The following is a 21277-nucleotide window of genomic DNA, read 5'->3' on the forward strand; positions in this document are numbered from 1 at the left end:
CCTCTGGTAAAGAGAATTCTTTTGGCAGGATTTCCGATTTTTGGTCTAAAGTATGGATTATATGCTGCGCAGATTGTGAAGCCCTTTGAGACAAATGTGTGATTTTGAGCCATATAAACAAAACTGGCTTGACAAATTAACAGAAATCACTGCTGTTTTTATTTTACAGAATACAGCCTTATCCTGTTTGCAAAAATAATTCTATAATACACAAATGTCCTTGGTCTGAAAACGGTCACAGTAACAGAGCATTCAGGTTAAAAACCACCAGAAGTAGTCAGAGAGGGGAGGGAGGAAGGCAAAAAAGAAATACAGGCTAAAATGAAAGGAAAGAAAACCTATTCTCTGCACACTATTCTGATACATGCAGCAGGTGTTTTTTTCTTATAAAAATGTACCTTCACAGCAACAGTGCAATTACAGATTTTAAGCAAATGAAAACTGAGTATGCTATCACAACATAAAGAACAGGTTACTCACCTACATGTATAACCCCAGGTAAAACTGCCTTCCAGACAGTGCAATTTTGGTTCATATCGATTTCATGTTTCACAAATCCAGAGATTCTAAAACACAATCCCATGAATACTGACTTTGTATGAGCTCATAAAGTCTCTGTGGCATTTGTGCTAATGCTTGTGACTCTTTACACTATAATTAATGACACAGACTTTTCTTATCAAAAAAGTCATTACTGCTCCAGTTTGGTCCACAATCTCCACAGTAAAGATCTAAAGTCTGACAATGACCTATTCTATCAGTACATTTCCAGGGTCCATTTGAACTGATAATCCTCAGCATAAAAAGAACACAACATAAATCACTCATTTCTTTTCTATACCACCCTAAGAAATGTGTTATTCACCTTATTATCTGTTTGGCATTTTAACTTAAGTGTGGGAAACAAAACTCACAGTTATTCAACCGCTGAGCCAACAGCAACAGAGCTTGTTTTACATTAAAAACTGTGAAAACACTGTAAAACTAAACTATCCCTTTTCAAACCCCCACCCCACTGCAGTCTGAATCTCATTTGAGCATGAAAACTAGTATTTCAGTGTTCTGTTTACAACTTTAAATATATTTAATAAATAACCTCCTATCTTGATGTACAAACCCTAATTCCAGAAAAGTTTTAGGATGTTGTGTTAGGCCTCAGACATACTGTTGTATGCGACATAGCACCCTCCTGTAGACTGGGTCATTTGGATCTGCAGTTAATGCATATCATCAGAAATTAAGGCTAGATGAAAAATGTAATGAGCTTCTCCACAGCTACCCACACCTACATAAGTGTCATTTATTTTGTCATTAGCTTTTTTTCTGCTCTGATTTTCAACACTAACCTGTACAAGCCTTCAGTTATAAACTAAGGAAGCGAGTTAACAATGATGCTGCCATTTTTCATGTATACAAGGGTAAACAGCAAGTATGTAGGCCTTTGACGTCACAGCCTGTTTTTGAGTGGGCTTATTACAAATGTTTAATATTTGTGAAATGGGATTCAGCCAAACTGTGTGATCTTTATGGAAAACAGAAATGGGAAATGGGCTGTAGATAACCTAAAGACATACAATACAAGTACACACACACAGGTCAGGGGAAATTATGCATTTAAACCTAAAGTAAATACAAAAACAAACAATCTTCAAGTATATATAAAGAAAAAAAAAGCATACACAGTAGTTGCAAGGATAATCACCCTCGAAATGTGTTATAAAAATTCTAAGCTCATCTAGTTTATCTATTAACACTGATACTCCTCAAAGTGGGAATGTGCTCTATACATTTGACCTTATTATTCAGCTTACTGCTGCATGTGTTGCTATGCAGTGGTTTGAGGGGAAACTGAATAGTAGGCTTATGGAAGGAAACTGTGCTGTAAGTCAAGGGCGATTTAACATAGAGATGTTTTTGTGGGCGATTGAAACACATTTCAGTCTGGTGTGTGTGCATATTTCACATTCACCAATACAAGGATGTTACATAACATGCCCAAAAAAGGAACTGTATTATGATTTTTTTCTTTAAACTGCTGTTTTTGTAATTTTATTATAATGTAAGTCTTTATGCTAACTTGTTTAACTGTCTGTCTGCTATAAAGGATTTTTAAACCCTTTGGGATTTTATTTTATTTTTTTTTGCGGCTCTGTGTTCTCTTTCAGTCTGTCACAAGTCAAGAATTTTCTGCAGATAAAGTTAAGCTTCAACCAACAATCTTCCAAACTGTCATTTTACTCATCAAAGCTGAGCTGAGACTGTGCAGACATTTTTAAGCCACATTTCCAATTACTTCTAAAAGCCTAAACCTGGGCACTACATATTAGAAGAGCTTTTTCTTCCACACAGTTCTTTCAATTTTGGCATAAACCAACTCAATAAAAGCGGAATGTTTAATGAAATAGGCTGCCCTAATAGAATGTCTAACAATGTGAAAGAAAGTAGAAAAAAAACATAAACTAAGCAGTGTGCAGAATCTACAGTAACATATAGTACACATAGAACTGTATCATTTGTATCATTCTTGATTCCCATGAGATTTGCAGTATTTGTACTCTTACCATGACATACCATGTAATTTCAAAGACAGAATTCGCCAAACGTTTGTTATTATGATTTACAGTGTATCAATGGTTCTCACTCATGATGCTCAAGGACCCAGGCTCTGCTTTGTTTTCCAACCCTGCACTACTTGGATCCTGTTGGATTTAGGGAAAATGTTACTGTGTTCGGACATGAACACAAAGTGAGAGACTGTCTCATATTGCACTTGGGCACTTTTACATTTGATTTAAAAACTTTGCATCCCCCTCACACTGAAATGGCAAAACAAAGTATGTTTTTTCATCCACATAATATTCAATTCACATCCAGCCAGTACAACTTCAACTTCAATAGTAACAACAATGGTCAAGGAGTGTATAAAAAGAAAGATATAGTAAAATAATGAAAATTATTTTAGTGAATTTGTAATAATATTAATATTTGAGTGGAGGTGGACAAAGAAAAATTACTGAAAGACACCCAAGAATTATTGTGTGACAGCTTTGTAAGAATCCAAAATATTCAGCAGGAGGAATGACAAAGTCCTTAGAGGCATCTCAAATAAACGTCTGGATCTCCATAGTCAAATGTAGTCTGCACAAATCAGGACTGTTTGCCATTGCTTATTTGTAGACATACTCTGCTGAGGAGCGTGCAAACAAACCAAATGTGTCTACGTGGTCTAATGACACAAAAGTTTAATTATTTGGTTATAATTTGTACAGGTATGTGTAATGAGAAAAAAACTCTGTCTTTAAAGTAATAACCACTGTTCCCAGAGTTGAACATGGTGAAGGCTCACTGATGTTTTGGGGGGTGTATGTCTGCATCAGGCACTGAAGCGCTGCATAAAGTAGATGGAACAATGAACGCAGCCAAACATCTTAAGAATTTAAAACACAACCTCCTACCATCAGTCAAACAAACTACAAAAAAGATGAGGCAGTGGATCCTTAAACAAGACTATAATCAAAAGATGGTCAAAAATGTATAATTAAAAAAGGGTCTAATGTTAAGAAAAAAAAAATCTATCTCCATTAAGTGTGCTTCCCTGTTAAAGTAAAGCGTGAAGCCACTTACTGATCGTTTCTGGAAGGTGAATCTTTTTTTTAACAATCATTTACCCTTTCAGTTACTTCTAATGATAAAGGAACATTTGTACAAGTTGAATTAAATTTGAATGAAAATTGTTTTAAGTTTTTTGCCATTTCAAAGTAAAAGGGTGCAAAGATTGGATTCAACTGCACATAGAGTTCAGCTCTAGAGACAGCTCTGACTTATTAAAGTTATTTTTCAGCTTTATTTCTGTGGCTTCCATGCACCATAGGAAGCTTACATAAAACTCACCCTTACTCAGCCCTCATTGGTTGCCCACACATCCACTGACAATGATGGACATCTCACTGCTTTTGTATTTTTGTAGCAGCTCTCTGTTTTGATCTCAACAACTATGATGAAAATCCATTCAAAACCTTCGAGGTATTTTGCTCATTTGCTTTACAAACCAACATACACACACACGCACACACACTCACTCACAGAGCCCAGTGTCCATCAGTCAGCTTTGTCCTTTTTTCTTGGTGTGACTCTACTCGCCACCGCAGATCCCACTGCGCCAACACCTCCCGTAACTATGGAGACGCTCCCTTTGACCAATCCTGCACTGGCTGCCGGCACACTGGTCACAGCTGTTTTGGTGAGCTCAAAGCTTTTAGTTCCTACCCATGCAACACCCCCTAGGGTTGCACCAACAACATTTCGTGTCATGCTGAACAGGCCGCCGCCCACTCTCCATATGACTCCTCCGTCTGGACTGGGGTGGTCCTTATCTGTGTCTGAGACAAAGACGGAAGGAAATACATACAGAAAACAGAGAAAGGGTCATAGAGATAGGGACAGCGAGAAACAGCTGGTTTTGCAGTGTATCCAGCCAAAACAGTTCTCACAGGACTGTTGGCCACAACTATGAAGGATATGTCAATAAAAGCTCTCATCCCTCTGTTAGTGGAACTTGCAGGTTGTCCTTGGTATTCTTTTAACCAGGCCATGTGGTTGTTTTAATAAAGCTAGTTTGTGTCAGAACTAAAACATTTCAGCTCATCTCTAGCTGGCCAACCTCACAAACGTCAAAGGGGGTCACCTCATTTTGCTTTCCTCTACTCTTAACATATACTTTCCATTCACCCTGCATCTTCTTTTTCTTTTTCACAATCATCCATGCATAGCAAGCTGTGAAACAATCATTATTGTCGCCCTAAACATACAAATACTGTTGTAGCAGTCCTGAATTATGCTGCATTATGGTGGTTGTGGCACTGACACCAAGAAACTTTAAATGAAGGGCCTAGTTCTGAGTGAGTGTTCAGCGACCAAAGATTTCCTAGTCCATAATGCTGACTGGCTAATAAGCTGGTTAGATCCTAGATCTGTGCTCTTGAATTAACATCCTGAACAGAGTTTAGCTTTAAGGTACAGACACACCAAGTTGTTGTCAAAGAATTACCAGAAACAAGGCCAGATTCTATGTAAACTTACGTCATCTTGTCTCTACTATCAGTGGTACTTGAACACATTGCAAAGACCACAGCTGATGGCCTTGTAGCATGTACCTTCTGCGCTTGTGCGAGAGGAGTGAAAGCAAAAGACCTGGGACTGCAGATATACAAATCAGAGGGGTCTCGCTCACTGTTTGGAGTGGTGCAGAATTAATATGCTATTTGGTCTGAAAAGCCACCAATGGGGGTCCAACTATAGCGGGACACAATCAAGCCACTATCAAGCTGTCAAATCCCCTTCAGACTGTCTCTAGGGAAAATTGATATTTCAGAAATTAAACAACATCTTAAACATCTTTCTACAAATAATCTGTTAGTTATGACTGATGCCACCCTCTTATACAAGAGGATACAAAGGTGAAATCTATTTACACTTTTGGGATTTTTTCCCAAGTCATTCAGAATGTCATATTTTAGTATTGCTTGGTTTACCAATCTATATGTAAAACTTAAATCTAATCTATATAATGGAATGGGGAGACTGTGGCTCAGGAGGTAGAGGGGTCATCCATCAATCCCAGGGTTGTTGGCTTGACCCCCAGCTCCTCCTGTCACGTGTCAAAGTTTCCTTGAGCAAGACACTAAACCCCAACTAAGTTGCTCCAAGTGAGTGCAGGCCATCTACATAGAAGCTCCCCCATCAGTATGTGAGTGTATGTGTAAAGCGTTTTGAGCTCGAACAGGTAGAGAATCGCTCTATAAGAGCAGACATTTACCGTTCATAGAAGCCTCTTTTCAAGCAACCTACATCAAAAGCATGCTTAGGATTGCTAACAGCATCATCCCTGACCTTTCACATATCCTAAACGTAAAATATTAACTTTTGCCTTTTAATAGGCATTTAGAGTCCCCTAATCCAAGCTGAACAGGCTAAGGAATTTCTCTGTACATCGTTTTATATTGTTTAAATATTGTTAATGTGAAAGTCTCTTTTTGATTTTTATAATAAGTGTTATTTGTGTTATGTCTTCATGTTTTTTGAAGGAGCAACCCTGTGATACATTAGAGATTTCACTGAAAACTAATAATAAAGTTGTATCCTATCTTATCGTATTGTATCATACTGTAGAACGTGGGCATACAAAAAATAAGTCCATATAGACAATAAAATAATTAACCTGACCCTGAATGCACTGACCCCACAGAGAGACACTAGCAACATTAGTAGCAAAATAATGCTCTATAAGTTAGCATAAGTGTGGCAATTCATGTATTTTCACTAAAATTAACAGTGCATCTCTTCATATTCCTCAAACAAGAGTCTCAAGTGGTAAAGAAGATAAAAAGGCACTAAGTGTTACAAGCCGATTAGGGTTCCTGGATGTGGATTCTCACCATGTCCTTCTTCCTCTTGGAGGAAGGGAGGAACCTCCTCCTGTTCACTGTCCTCACAGTTGTGGTGGTCATTGGAGTCGACAGGAGTTGAGCCGCTCTCCTCCTCCACCTCCTGCTGTGAAGTCAGCACCTGAAAGACAGGATCAGGTGTTTATATTACAGAGTAATAGCCCATAGTTCTACAAAAAGCAGCGTTATTAACTGATGTACAAATAGAAGGACATCAAAGCTTTACATGTCAAGATTTGTATTATCTAAAGTATGAGAATTTTGAAAAATCATTTTCACTGTACAATTCCACTGAATAGTGGTATCATAGTGATGATACTGAAATGCACTGCACAGCTCAAAGTTTCTTTGACACGATTGCTGCACAAGAGCAATCCCAAACTTTTGATTTTACTGTTTTGCACTTTGTATCCTCAACTTTCTTTAACCTAGAATATTAGGGAGCAAATTATGAGATTTTCATGATGACACTTTTTAAATCATTTTAATAAATACTGAATGAATATCTGTAATTTTATTCACCTAAAGTTGTTTAAATTTCTCTAAATTATTATTACAAGAGACTAGACTAGACGTGACTAGAGAAGGTCACTACTGTTCATGCTTTTTCGGCCCACAAACACGCTGTTTGATCATCATGCATTCAAAATTATAATAACGTAAAAACACAGCTCAGATAGTTTAATCCCTTTAATCTACCCCACAACTTATACTTTTTGTTTACCATCATACCAGCTCTTTAAATGCCACATCAATGTTCTATGTGAAAAACAGCAGGCTTGCACAAAATTTTGGCATCAATGAGTTTTATTACCCCTCAATCTGAACGCTCTTCCTCTCTGCCATGACTGCTTAATGTTGCAAGTTTTCAGCAGTATAAACACAAAGTTTGAGGTCATCACATGAGTTTTCTCAATGTGGAACTATCACAATTATTTTCCAGAATAGATAAAAGGGACAGAAAATCTTGGGGCGACTGTGGCGCAGGAAGTACAGCGGTCATCCGCCGATCTCCCAGTTGCTGTTTCCATCCCAGGCTCCTCAGGTCACGTGTCAAAGTGTCCTTGAGCAAGACACTTAACCAAAAGTTAGTTGCTCCTGGTGAGTGTTGGCCAGCTGCATAGCAGCTCCCCCATCGGTGTGTGAGTGTGTGTATGTGTGTATGTGTGATTTTGAGTGCGAATGGGTGAATGAGAAGCAGTGTAAAGTGCTTTGAGTACCAATAGGTAGCAAAGTGCTATATAAGTGCTGATTATTTGCCATTTACAATGAATTGGAGAATTTCAAACCAGCTCTCAACATGAGCTAACTCCCATTCCTACTGCCCCCTATAACAGTATTGTATACTCATCAGTACACAGGATGGTGTGGCAAAAGAAAAATTAACAAACTAATGCATAACCTTTAGCAGACAGTGTAAAAGGTGCTTTTAACTGAGTATTAGAGCAATATGTCAAATTTGTCTCATTACAATTTATATGTAAATAATTTGTTGCTGTGCAATCTAGTTGTTGCCAGACTAGTTTTTGCCTAAAAACCCAGATAATGTGCTGCAAGGACATAAACATACTCTAGCATTCTACAGAGACTGACTCATCACCTCATCCTTTTAATGAAAAATCCTTTTAATTGCGTTTATCTATTCCTGTCACAGTGTTACTGTCGCCCTAATGAGCTGTTACCATAACGTTAGTGACCATATGAGCTCACAGTTGACCGGTAACATGTTTCCGCACAGCTGGAACACATTTTACAGTACGACATGCTTTGATTAACATGATGTTCTCTGCTGGTAACGTTATTATTTGATTTTGCTAACATAAGCAACCATCAGAACTGAGGGTCTGGAGCATGAAAGCGTTTGTTTTCCATCAGATTGAACCAAATGTGGGGGGAAAACACGCACACTCACTCACAGACAAGCACAGACATTATTGTGTTGACTGACAGACTGTAATGTTACTGAAGATCAATATCAGCGATGTCACTGGGACCGGACCTTTGTGTCATAAGAGTAAACAATAAAAATAAAGCTATGGACCTTCTCTTACCTTCATTCCGTTCCTGTCTTTCACAAATGCTTTTTCAGTGTATGTATTAATCGCTCCTGCTTCTGTTGTTTTGCTGTTAACCTGATAGCGGAAGTGACGTCTGTTGTTTACTGTGTGTTTGCGTTGTAATGATGGCACTCGGCCACGAGGTGTCGCCAGAGGCACACGAGAGTATTAGTGCGTGTATGAGCTGTCACGACGTTTAAGAAATACTGTAGATTGACAGATATGATTATTCATCTGAAATAGCAACACATGTCCCTAAAACTGTTTTAAAGCCTGTATTCATGTATGAGTTGCCTAATACTAGCAAAAAGTAGTTTTAGGCATTTTCACAGAATGAGACCCACTTTCTGTTCCCCTCTTACCACCTTGTGGGCACAGATGGATACTGTAGCTTTTAGCAAACATTACTCAAACAGGGGGAAATACTGCATTTCCTAGGGACACATTTGGAGGTCGTAGAAGTAATTGTAATAATAATAATAGTGAAAATAATAATGTAAAGGTGCTTTATGAAAAACAATCCTCAGATCTTCAGGCAGTAATTTCTAAAGCTGACTATACAACTTACCTTAAAAATATTTCCTTTCATTTTCAACTGGTCGTTCCATATTGAACTGATGTTGACACCGACTTTACACCACGAAGAGACGTGAAGGTGGACGATTGTTGTACCTTCGGACCCAAAGTTTTCCTGAATTATGAACAGACTACAAAGGTCCTGTGGATTTAAAGCTGACAGAGATGCTGTTCAGTTGGAAGAAGTGTGACAAAAAAACTCTGGATATCTTTGTCAAATGATAAGTCACTATTGAATGTTATATGTATATTTTATCTCACTGAAGAATGTTCTGGGCTATGCAAAGCAATAGAAGCAGGTATTGTATCAGCAAATGTAGCTGGCCTTTAATAACAAAGATAACAAATACCATGTACAACAAATAATGTGAATTAGTTGTGTATAAAAGCTAAGATCACATAAAGCACTAAACTCTTAGCAGAATTAACTTACTTATCTTAACGAGAACAGTTTTAGTGCTTTAAAATAAATGGTAATCTGACAGTGATTATATTAATAATATCACATTTTAGGAAACAAGTTTTCTAAAACTCTTGGATGGAAAAATAAATGTATAATAGGGTCAAACTGAAAGAGTAAAAGCTGAGTTACTAGATAAACATAGAAAAATGATTACATTGAATTTCAAAGGGCCTTCAAATATTTAAGATAACCACTAGATAAAGACTTTTCTTTAGTAGTAATTGTCTTTAAAGTGTACCACTTCAAAGGCTGGAGGACTAGTTAAAAAATGATTAGATAGAGAATACTCACTGGATTGTCTGTTTATCATAGAATGAATGGTTTTAAAAGCACTGTCACTTGGGCTTGTGACAAACAATGTCAGAGGTTTAGAAGGACTACATGTTTTCCAGCTTTTGAAAAGTGAATTAGTTCTTTGAGGCATACAAATGATATCGCATAGTATGATATGTTTCCCAGTTGCCACTGTAACCTGGATCTGATCTCATCCTGACCCTAACCACTAAGCGCTGCACTGAAGCAAACACACATGATTTATTATACACACAATGATTCACACAACGACCCACAATATACATCTAACCGCTACTCTCTTAATTTCACATGCTTCTCCGGGAAATGCAGGTATGATCATTCAGTGCACGTGTGTGCACATTGTATGTTGTGTTGTGGATGGTTGTTGTTGTTTTTTGTAGCAGATTGCTGAATGTGTCTGGACCTGATTCTCTAGACCATGTTCGGAGTTCCTCATCTTCTAGACTTCTTAGACTACTATTGCACAACTCGCTGCCTTCCCATCACCATCTAGCTGTCTTTTACATGACTGACACTATTTCTGTCACTTTTCACAAGGAGAACGAGTGCAGTGAGCTATGTGACCCGACTGTCAGATGTAGCCATTTGGAAGTACTCTGAACACACTTGGTGTCTAAAGTGGTCCACAGAATGTAACAACTATTAGTGATCAAGCAAACCCCAGCATGATGTCTCAGTAGCATTCTGTGAGCCTACTCCACAGATGAACACTTGATGAGAATTTTCATCACCTATCAATTTGCCTCTCAATCATTATTTTATTTATACGGTACATTGTGATAGCATCAAACCATGTAAGGAAGATATTTGACAGACATTGATACATGTCATGTGCTGTAACCATTTAGCTGCCAGGATACTTCAAGGTATTTGATTTAAATGTCTTCTTCAGAAATAAGATGTAATAAACTCAATATGCAGGGTTAGAGAGAAGAAGATGTATCGTATATTTCTTCATGTCTTCTGGTATCACTAAACAATCTGGGCTAAAAGAAGAAAAAAAAAACTAAAATTAGAACAGTGTTTGATAAGTTGAACAGCTGTGCTTAAAATATAGCAAGAATTATTGTTGTTGTTAATTAGGCATGAAATTACAGTCATCCTCATTTCAAAAATATTAAGAGTTTCATAAACCATCCAAGTGGAACTTATCCAAGTAAAGCATAAAATGTTAGAAATGCTATAAATAAGTGCCTTTGAAAAACACTTTTTTTTTTTTACTTCCACACAATTTAAAAACTAAAGCAGAAAAAATAAAGAACATTTCATAATAGAAGGTCAATAGAAAGAGAGGTTAGGATACAGTTTTAGTATACGTTTATTTAACACTATGTTTTTACAGTTGTTCCACAGTTGTCAACAGTCTTGATTGTGACTATTTATTCTCCATATTGGATTATCTATGGTAGTTTTATAACTAATTGCAGTATACACTCATGCCATGTTTTTTGTTTTGGTTTTGTTTTTGAGAAAAAGATACATTCATTTACAAAAATCAAATCAAAGAAAATTACTCCCAGGAGAAATGACTGTAGTATTAAAATATGTCTCCTTAGTTTATGAGAGTTTATGAGAATTATGAGTCAACATGTTTGACAGTTATTACCAGTTTTTACAGACTAATAAGTCACTTGCGTGTATATTCTTATCATTTCCAGAAAATAATATTAATAGTAACGCAATAAGTCCTCCGATCTAAACACCATGTTGCCACCCTTTCATACAACCCATTGAGGTAAGTTAAAGACCATCCCGATGGAAACAGGCCTCTGTTGAATTTGCAGTTTTCAACTTAAACATAAAAAAATGCTTGCAACATAGGGGTTTGGTAGGGTTTAGGTACAAAAACACATGTTAGGATTACTTAATAAATATGTTTAGGTTAAGGAATGTTACAGGACATACATCACATTCATAGCATCACCTACATCATGTAATGTCACTAATGTAAGGTCCACTGTAACATTAACAGCAAGTTGTTTCACACTAAAGTCAATCTCCAGACTGCTTTGACAAAGTTGTCTGTAACCAGCTGTCCTGACCTCCTCCCTGCAAGAGGTGGTAATTCTACAAACAGTCACATAGTAGTGTGAGTGTTTCAAGTTCACTATGGCTGTTAAATGCTAGATAAGTATTAAAAGAATAATTTGCATACATTAAATGGCCACTTATACAGCACATTTATCCAAAGTGCTTTACAATGTTGCTTCTCATTCACCCATTCACACACACTTATGGCAGTGGCTGCCATGCAAGATGTTCGCCTGGCCTGCCAGAAGCAACTTGGGGTTCAGTGTCTCGACACTTATCCAGGAGGGACCGGGAATCGAACCACTGACCTTATGTTCCATGGATGACTGCCTTACCAACCGAGCAAGGCACAAAAATACATAACCCATGATAATATACTGTATCATATAATGGTATATAAGAAAAACGTAAAAAATTGCAATGCATATTACTGTACAAGTAACTAACGATTTTCGTATGATGAACTAATAGGAAATTCCTCAGTAAAATCACAGTAGCTACTTGCTAGTTTGATTATGCTTTTATTTACTTTGGAACAGAGTGATCAGATAATCACAAAGTGCTTTGAAGTGCACACAGTAAAATAAATGTAATAATTAAGTAATCAATAAGTATTTCTAAGTTTATGCTGGTCAGATTTATAAGGAAGACTTCTAGAAGAAAGTGGGTAGTTATCAAAAACCGTTATGAATAAACCTCACGTAATCTAACATTTTTGTGTTGTAATATTTCCATGTCTGGTCTCTTAATAAGAGCTATACTATCCTTGATTGAGACGTATTCAGAATTAACACATTCACAATTCAGCTTTCACATTAATCCAATTACAATTTAAGTGGTTTCCACAAAGTTATGGCCATTGTTTTTTAACAGCTGAGTTACAGTATGTGAACACAAACACCACTTCCTTCACTTTTCTGTGAGAACTGACTTTTGACCTTTACATCTTGCTCTCAGCATACAGTCAGACACATGACATCCCCTGGGAGCTTGACGGCCTGTGCTCTACAAGGTCCCTGCTTTCCTTTTCTTGAATCTCTGTATATTTTTTTAACTCTTAAAGTCTAAAAATACACTTGAGTGCGGATGTTGCTGTTGTGTTACATAAGCTAGTGGAATTGAAGTGTCAGGAATGAGAGGTTGCACAGAAAGTTTCTGGATCTTGGTTCTCACAAAGTAAACAATTATGGAAGAAAGGACAGTTTCCTGGAACGGCTTCACAGGGGAAAATCTATGCAGAATTCACTTAAACCTCCAGGTTTTGGCCACTTTTTAATGTCCTTGAGGAAAATGTCACAGGTTTCCTGGGTTCCACTTTAAAAGGTACTGTAACACTAACAATAGAGAAATCAATTACACAAACTGTATTAAATCTATATTCCAGAGTTTTATGTTACATAAAAGTCTGTTCAGTCCTGCTAAGAATGTTCCGTCATACCCAAAAATGGGTTCTGGATAATATCTCTGTCAGCCTCTCCTTCATATACAGGTACATTTCTTATTCATAAGTTTTATTAGGGCTGTCAAGCAGTAAAATAATCCTCTAATAATTAAATTCTGTGTGATTAAATAATTTGAATAAATTACATACCTCATTTTTTTGTGGTGAAAGTATTTATAAACTTTTCAATTCAAATAACTTTCGCAGATGTAAATCAATGAATAACTAACAGACTTCGAAGTTCAGAATGTTTTCTATGTCCATATGCAATAATGCCCATATCATTAAAAACATTGTATACAATATTCTTAAGTAATACATTTTAAAACGCTTCAGCATTCTGTCAGTTTCTCAGGTGCAGAAACTGAGAATTGCCATGGATTGGAGTTAACATTTTAAGCCATTATTGCATGAAATTTGATAATTACGTTTTTTTTTTCTTCATTATAAGGAGATAATTCATGACAATTGTGTCGACAAATGTCTCAGCTTCCCTAGATCACAACTCATGCCTTATCCTGCTAACTTTGTTTAATAAAATGTGATTTAATGTTTTATTAATGTGTTAATTTATTAGACTATTGAAATAAACAACACTTATCTAGTTGTTTTCTCTCTCCCACATCACTGTGGTGCTGCAGCAGGTACCAGGTCCAAGTAAAACAAATGTTTAATCTGTTTTCTTTTTCTGATGTGTTCCTATTCCGAACTCGTGGGAAATGTTTATCTAATGAATAACCTTCGTTCTACCCTACACACCATGTGGACCATATCAGGGATTTACACACTTTGATGTGTCCAAATTATGCTGTGCAGATGGTGTATTCCATTTGTGTTTAGAAGTCGGAATTTTTGTATTCCCAATTTGAAATTTCAATTGGAACAGCCACTAAAGTGGGATCTGCAAAACTTGGATGAACCTGAGCAGCCACGACCTCAAAATCCATTATAGCTGCTCTGTTCAGAGAAAAGGCTTTAGTAATGTAAAGCTACTTGCACTTCTGTCATATCTGTATCTCTTTAAAACATAATGCTGTCCAACTTATAACTGTGGATATGTTTACATCAATTCATGTTTAGCACCTGCTTACCTTGCTAAGCTTTTACACCTCCACACACCTTCCATGGCACTTATGAGCACGATGTGGTTTTGCGTGACCACTCACTGTTTATCTTGATTAAATCATGTGCAAAAAATACCAGACTGCTACGAAACAGCAACACATATTACTACAGACAGCTACTATGCAGCTGGCCAACACTCATTGGGAGCAACTAAGTTGGGGTTCAGTGTCTTGCTCAAGGACACTTCAACATGTGACCAGAGGAGCCAGGGATCGAACCAACAACTGCGAAATTTGTGGACGACATATATAATCCTGTGTCTGTGGACACCCTCTTTCCTTGCAGTTTTTTACTACTACATTTAGTAATTCATTTCCTATTCTGGAATTGCTTTATGTCCCATTTGGTGTTGTGATGTTGAGACATAAGAGAGTAGAAAAATATTACAATAAAGTAGGTTAATAATAAATATGAGCCATTATTTGATGATGCAGAGAACTATTTTTTCTGAGTATTTCTGAGTTATTTTTCAATTCTTATCTGATTAAGCAAAAACGTTATATCAACTTTGAGGTATCTGCTGCCTCTAATATTATCATTTTAAAAATTACTTTATCTGGATGGATGTAAGCTGCATGCAAACCATCACATACTCTGCTGTCTTTAAAAGCAGAAAAAGTAGCAGTGTGAGATTTGGCGCACAGTGGCACAAATACACATCCTCTTAGAGGAAGAACCTGGCGCAGTCCACTTTACAAGGATGAAGCAAACCAAAGAATCCAAGCTAGTGGGGGGGACGAATGAGAACTGTCTATTAGATGGAATGTGTTTCAGGAGCTCACAGTTAGAAATAGATCAGGATAGAAAGTTGAAACATGCCAAAACAGCTGAAAATGCCATTTTAGTTGTGGGACAGAAAAGGAGGAAGGGACCAGCAGAGCACTGTTTATCTCAGCAGTCTAAAAACATAACCACGATGGTAAACATGTACAAATGTATGTAGAAAATCCAATACCCTTTATTCACTGTTGAACCATATTAAAATCACAGATTTTTTTAAGTCCAAAAGATGTGCGTATTAGGTCAATATGTGACTCTAAATTGTCTTTAAATTATACACATCATAAACTACTATACATTTCACCACTGAATACAATTATTTTTGGGCGGTACAACGTTGAATCATTTAATATTTTAGTAATATTGTGCAGGACTTTACGCTAAAAGTTTATAAAACTATGGACATAAACACTTGCATACAATTCTTCTTCTAAATTGCAGTCAGCTTGAAACATTCTCAGCATTTCAGTGAGGCTCATACACTGCACAATACACTCCCACATGATTATAAATGGTCAATTCAAAACATTTATCCATCCATCTATCTTCCTAACTGCTCATCCTGTTTATGGTTGCAGGGCACTGGAGCCTATCCCAGCTGTCATTGGGTAAAAGGTGGGGTAAACCCTGGACAGGTCTCCAGTCTATCTCGGGACCAACACAGGGAGACATACACAGGCAAATGGTAAATGGTCTGCACTTATATAGCGCTTTTCTACCTATTGGCACTCAAAGCACTTTACACTGCTTCTTATTCACCCATTCACACTCACAATCACGCACTGATGGAGGAGGCCCAGTCACCAGGAGCAACTAAGTTGGGGTTCAGTCTCTTGCTCAAGGACACTTCAGCCTGACCGGAGGAGCAAGGGATTGAACCAACAACAGTGGGATTGGTGGATGACAGCTCGACCTCCTTTGCATAACAATCATCCACTCCACAAGCAAAACACGTCCTGCCGTCAAGCCTAAATTAGTACCATATTTGTTATTACCACAAGTTAGCACCCAGTGCTGGGATTGGCTGAGCAGTTCACACAAACTCCATACAATGTCTGGATCGGATTCTTTGGACATTGTCTGGACATTTTCTGGAGTACAGCGAAGATTAATACAAATATAAATAAATAAGGTAACAAATTCAACAAAATAAAACAACTAAACCGGACATGTCACCTTTACGAGCTCCTGTCAGGAGCCTAGCGGCAGCATTTTGGCGTGCCTGCAGGAGAGAAATTGAGGATTAGCCAATTCCTGTTTTCAAAGAATTATGATAATCATGTCAGGATGCAATTTAAAAAATTACCACTTTCTCAAAATCAGTAAAAAAGAGAAGAGAAAAAACTTTGGCCAGGACTTGCAGCTGAAAGAAACTGGATTTGATCGAGTGGTAATTGGGCTAGTAGCCTTAGTTTGATACATCTTGGACTGATGTTAGGAACAGTTGGAGACTAAAGCTTGGTGTTTTCAGCATAAGCCACAGTGGACATTGTCTTTCTGCAATGACTGCGTTTACAAGCACACCTCAACAACATGGCGCTGCCTCCACAATGCCTCACAGTGGGTGTGTGTTTTTGATAATGTGCATTCTTCTATATGCCTAAAAACTAGGTATGAGCTTTTTGCCACTCTCACATAAAGCTATAACTGGTGAAGAATCCAGCAGCAGGAGACAACACCAGTTGTCTGCACCAGTCACATATTAACCTAATACGCACATCTTTGGACTTGTCTGTGAACCGAGATAAACTCTGAAAGAACTTGTAAAGTTTATGCAACAAAGCTAAAGGAGATGAATACTTCTGCACTCACTTAGTTTACATGTTACTGAAAACTTTATTTTACTTAGATGACTTTGTGTGAGTTTCCACTTTGACATGAAAAAAATCTATTTCATTTTGTCTGAGTCCGAAAAGCCTAATTAAATTGACCATGACTCCCAGTCTAGAAAACTCTGGGGTATAGTAACTGCTGGTGCTCCAGCAGGAGTAGTGCTTGTTTTTTAATTTGTCAATGTTACATGCTCTATAGCGTGTCCACTACTTGTCTAGTACTGGTCCCATCCGTCACCCAGATCACATAAAAACACACATGTTCTGACGTATGAGTGTTCTTGGATTCTTTTCAGTTCATGCGCCAAGTTGTCAAGTCTTATACATATAAAGCATCACATTATACCTTGCAGTGATTAGTGCCGTGGGTGAAAGTGGGAGAGAGAAGGAGGGAAGGACCGAGTAAGGGATATAGTATGTGTATTGTAGTGGCTGATGTAGCAATTACAGTTGAGCAGAGACAGAGAGAGTGAGGGAGGGCACCTTGTGTTTAGAGTTTTATCGTTGTCTAAGTTTAGATCTTGGCTCATAGAAGACTTCTCAAGTAACAACGCTCCAGGCTCAGTTCAGCCACTCCACACTGAGACAGAAACAGAGCTCCACACTTTAAAGAGAGCTGTCAAGGCTGCAGAAAAGTGGCAACTCTGAAGAAAATAAGAGAAAACGCAAAGGGAAGGACTCGTCAAACGGGAGACACAGACATAAAGAGAAGAGGAGCACAAACCATTCTGTTTGCAAACAACTCCTCAGGACCTGAATCGATCTCTGCTTTCAACCTGCCAAGGATCGGACGATGGCAGAGGAAGCAGAAGTGGACACCAGCTTATCTTCCTCCTCCCGACCTGAGCAACGACCTCCACATTTTCTCCGAGATGTCATCTTCCACGGCAAGTTCAAGGTGAGTGACTCTACAAAAGACAAATGCTGATAAGCCAAGGACAGAGCTGCTCAGGTAGAGACTGCCCAAAGTCAAAGGTGAATGTGCCTAAAAAAATACACAAAAATGAGATGGAGGACAGAATAACATGAGTATTCTGATAGTTTCATTACTTCAAATAATACATTCTGTACAATATGAAGTGCAAATTGTCAAATAGAAATATTCCTCAACTTCAGCACTAGTAATTTGTGTTTAACGTATTGTTCATGTTCATGCAAAATGACAACATATCCATCTGAAGCAATTTAAAAATTGTCCATTTAGAGTTGTAAACATGATGTCATACAGTAACCCTAGATTCCCTGGAAACTGTTGCGCCATCTCTGCAAATTCAATAACACGAGGACGATGAAAACAAATCGATTCTGCTTATTGACAGGAGACCTCACACTGCCTGTGACAGCAGCTCATGTAGGACCCTTCTCTGGTGGTCTGGGCAGCAACGAGCTGATAAAGGAAGAGCCACATTACTGCAAAAAATGTTGGGACACAGCATCTTTAGTGAGCTGTCTAGACATGCAAAGTTAAATCTATCTCTGTTGCACATTCTCTTCAGGGGTGCAGAGTAACCAAATACATTTCTTAATCGTTTTATCAATCCAGGAGTGAAATGTAAAACAGCATGTACAATAATTCAAATTCAAATTATTAGACTAAAAAAAAAAACAATCAAAGAACAATCAGCAAAACAGATTCTGATTTCATCATGCATTAATAATTATAATCCAATAATATCACATTCATAAATGTGAAATAAGACATTCTGCATAAGGAGTACTTTTAATTTTGGTACTTCAAATATTTTTTTGTGTTAATACATTTGTAATTTTACTTAAGTAACATTTATTTTGTTAATGATACATTTACATAATTACATAATCTGAGTAGATCTTCTACCTTTAGGTGGTTTAGAGGACACAGCTGGCATAGAATACAGTAGTGTTAAAATTAATATTTCTCTCTGGACTTTTTTTTACTTCAAGAGTTAAAACGGAAAGGTTTTGACCTCAGAAACACAATTTTCACAACATTTTAAAAAATAGAAATTTTGGACTCAGTATGATTTCATATATTTTGATTTCACTGTAGAAATTTGTGACGCCTTCATTATCATCATAATCATCATCATATTCTTCTTCTTAAGGCTTTTAAAGATGTCTCATGTTTGACACCTTTGTCGTCAATTAATTTAAATAATTGGAGTCTCACTGATTTTGCTACATTTCTTGAAAGAAATATTCACTCTCAATTGATATTTTCTCGCTTCTTCTTCTTATTATTATTATTAGGTTTATTTTCTGGCTTGTGTAACTTTAATAGAAAGTGTAGAGAGACAAGAAACCAGGCTAAAGAGAAGGAGGTGTCACATGCAAGGGTCACTGGTTGGGATTTGAACTTTGAACATGTGTTTCTTTCTTAACACTATAGTTCCCTTTGCCTAAAAACATGAATCCATTTTAGGTACTTATTTAGAGTGTTACTGTTCCTTTACTGATTTATTAACATATTGAATTCAGGTTTTGTAGAAGATTTTTTTTTTATATTGTTATGCAAAAAGGGACTGCTAATGGTCCATGTTAACCTGAAAACATAAGTTTGAGTGAGTGTCCACATACCTGACTGTGCTGCCTGCTTTTTGCAGAGAAATGTTCTCCAGTGTGTCTTTCAGGCATCTCCATGATCAGTGTCGTGTTTTGGCCAACATTAGTACTGTGCCTGACAGCTGACAGATGTTTTCTTGGTTGCTAATTTTAAATAACACTGCTATTTTGACTACCAAACATGTGATATACATTTGGAGCGGATTCAGTAGCACACTGGTGCCCAAATGCCAGGTTGTGGGCACTCTTTATCCAAGCCAGTCACTTTATTACATTATTCATATTATCCAGCCATTCAAGCAGGTTATCTGTCTTAAGGTTATGCCTAAAGCTGCCACAGAATGGTTATCATCTCATCATCTCATTACTGTTTGTGTTCAGACATTCATTATTTCACATTGAAAAACTTTGTCTTCCTTTACTGCTTTCATTTCTTTCTAATCTCCAAAGGTTTGTGTGGAGGACCAGAGGGAGAATTGAGTTCAGAAATATGTAGTAAGGATGAGACCAGTGTTAAAGGGTTACTCAAATAACTCTCAAAGTTGATTGCCCAAATGAGAAAAAAAAAGTCTGAGATATGTCAGAGGGTGAAATATCTGGTCTTTTAACCTCTACTGTGGCTCTAGGTCTAAAAACACTGCATCCTACACTTGCTATAAGGCAACCAATAGCAATAGCAATTGTGATGGACAGAACGCATATAATTCAGGTATTTGATGTAAATGCAAAGTGGGTCCAACATGTAGGCAGCTCTCTGACCCCAGCCCGAGCTGAAATGGAAATGGGTGGAGTTTCTGTTTGAACACTAGTATGGACTCTAGTATGGATGGTAGTTTGATCTGTAGACACCTTCCCTCAAATCTGGAGCCAGATAAGTTGACTAGAGAGAAACAGGCTTAGGTCATGACACAGCTCATAATTCACTCACTATTTATGTCTCATATAGAATTTACTTTGAAGTGCCATAGTAGACGTAGCAGCTGACACTACCATGGCACCCAACTGACCCGGAACTCATGAAATCAATATTTCCATAATCACATATACATGTCATCCAAATTTTCGAAAATAGAGTAAATTCAGAAGTCAGTGCCCCGCAGTACAACTAAGACTCTGAGAAACAAGGCACTGTGCCAAACATGAATTGCACAGCTGCTTTCACACACACAAGCACGCACACAACTAACAGTCTGGTGCATCTGAAGCTCAAAATTGACATCAGAGCTCTATCAGTCAAATCAGTGAAAAATTAACATAATTTACTGTATTCTGAAATATTTAAGGTAGCATTAAATAAAGGTGAAGTCTCTGTCTAATGGAGATTTATTAAGCTCATCACTGGCCCTAATAATTGTTAGTAATAATGAAAAGCTTGATAAGAAATGCAGCCCTGTTTCTATTTTTATAACCAATGTTTGTAGTTTATAATACGGTGGCCCAGGGAGCTCAAAGCACTGCAATTTGAGAAAACACATGCAAATAGACAAAACACAAGCAAAGACAACAACTTCACACTTCAGAACACAGAAAAGTAACTGAAGAAACACGCTCCAAAATAATCGCAAAAAATTAAATTGAACAAGGGGCTAAGACAGCAATGGAACTGTCTCCACGACAATCTAAGATTACTGCTACCTCACACAGTTCCCGGTTCAAATCCCCAGCCACCTATG

General features: G+C 37.4%; 2 protein-coding genes across 4 annotated transcripts in view; one reads left to right on the forward strand and one right to left on the reverse strand.

The window, feature by feature from the left end:
- Positions 1 to 136: 136 nt before the first annotated feature.
- On the reverse strand, positions 137 to 8609 carry zgc:101566 (Transmembrane protein 263-B-like). The gene is made up of 3 exons (XM_067499923.1): positions 8495 to 8609; positions 6435 to 6564; positions 137 to 4379 (listed from the first exon to the last, which is right to left on the reverse strand). Exons 1-3 carry the CDS (start codon positions 8498 to 8500, stop codon positions 4099 to 4101), a joined length of 417 nt encoding a protein of 138 aa, XP_067356024.1. The 5' UTR covers positions 8501 to 8609; the 3' UTR covers positions 137 to 4098.
- An 8747-nt stretch (positions 8610 to 17356) lies between these two features.
- Positions 17357 to 21277, forward strand: part of LOC137126101 (anoctamin-1-like) — a 39312-nt gene continuing 35391 nt past the window's right edge. For 2 of the 3 annotated variants that reach the window (XM_067502536.1, XM_067502537.1), the window contains exon 1: positions 17361 to 17961. In XM_067502536.1, the coding sequence (XP_067358637.1) occupies positions 17857 to 17961 (105 nt within the window). In that variant the 5' untranslated portion in view covers positions 17361 to 17856. Of the gene's footprint in view, positions 17962 to 21277 lie in introns of all 3 variants that reach the window. The other variant, XR_010914283.1, reaches the window with a different exon arrangement.

This window comes from Channa argus, chromosome 4, assembly GCF_033026475.1.
Source record: "Channa argus isolate prfri chromosome 4, Channa argus male v1.0, whole genome shotgun sequence".
Classification (NCBI taxonomy): Eukaryota; Metazoa; Chordata; class Actinopteri; order Anabantiformes; family Channidae; genus Channa; species Channa argus.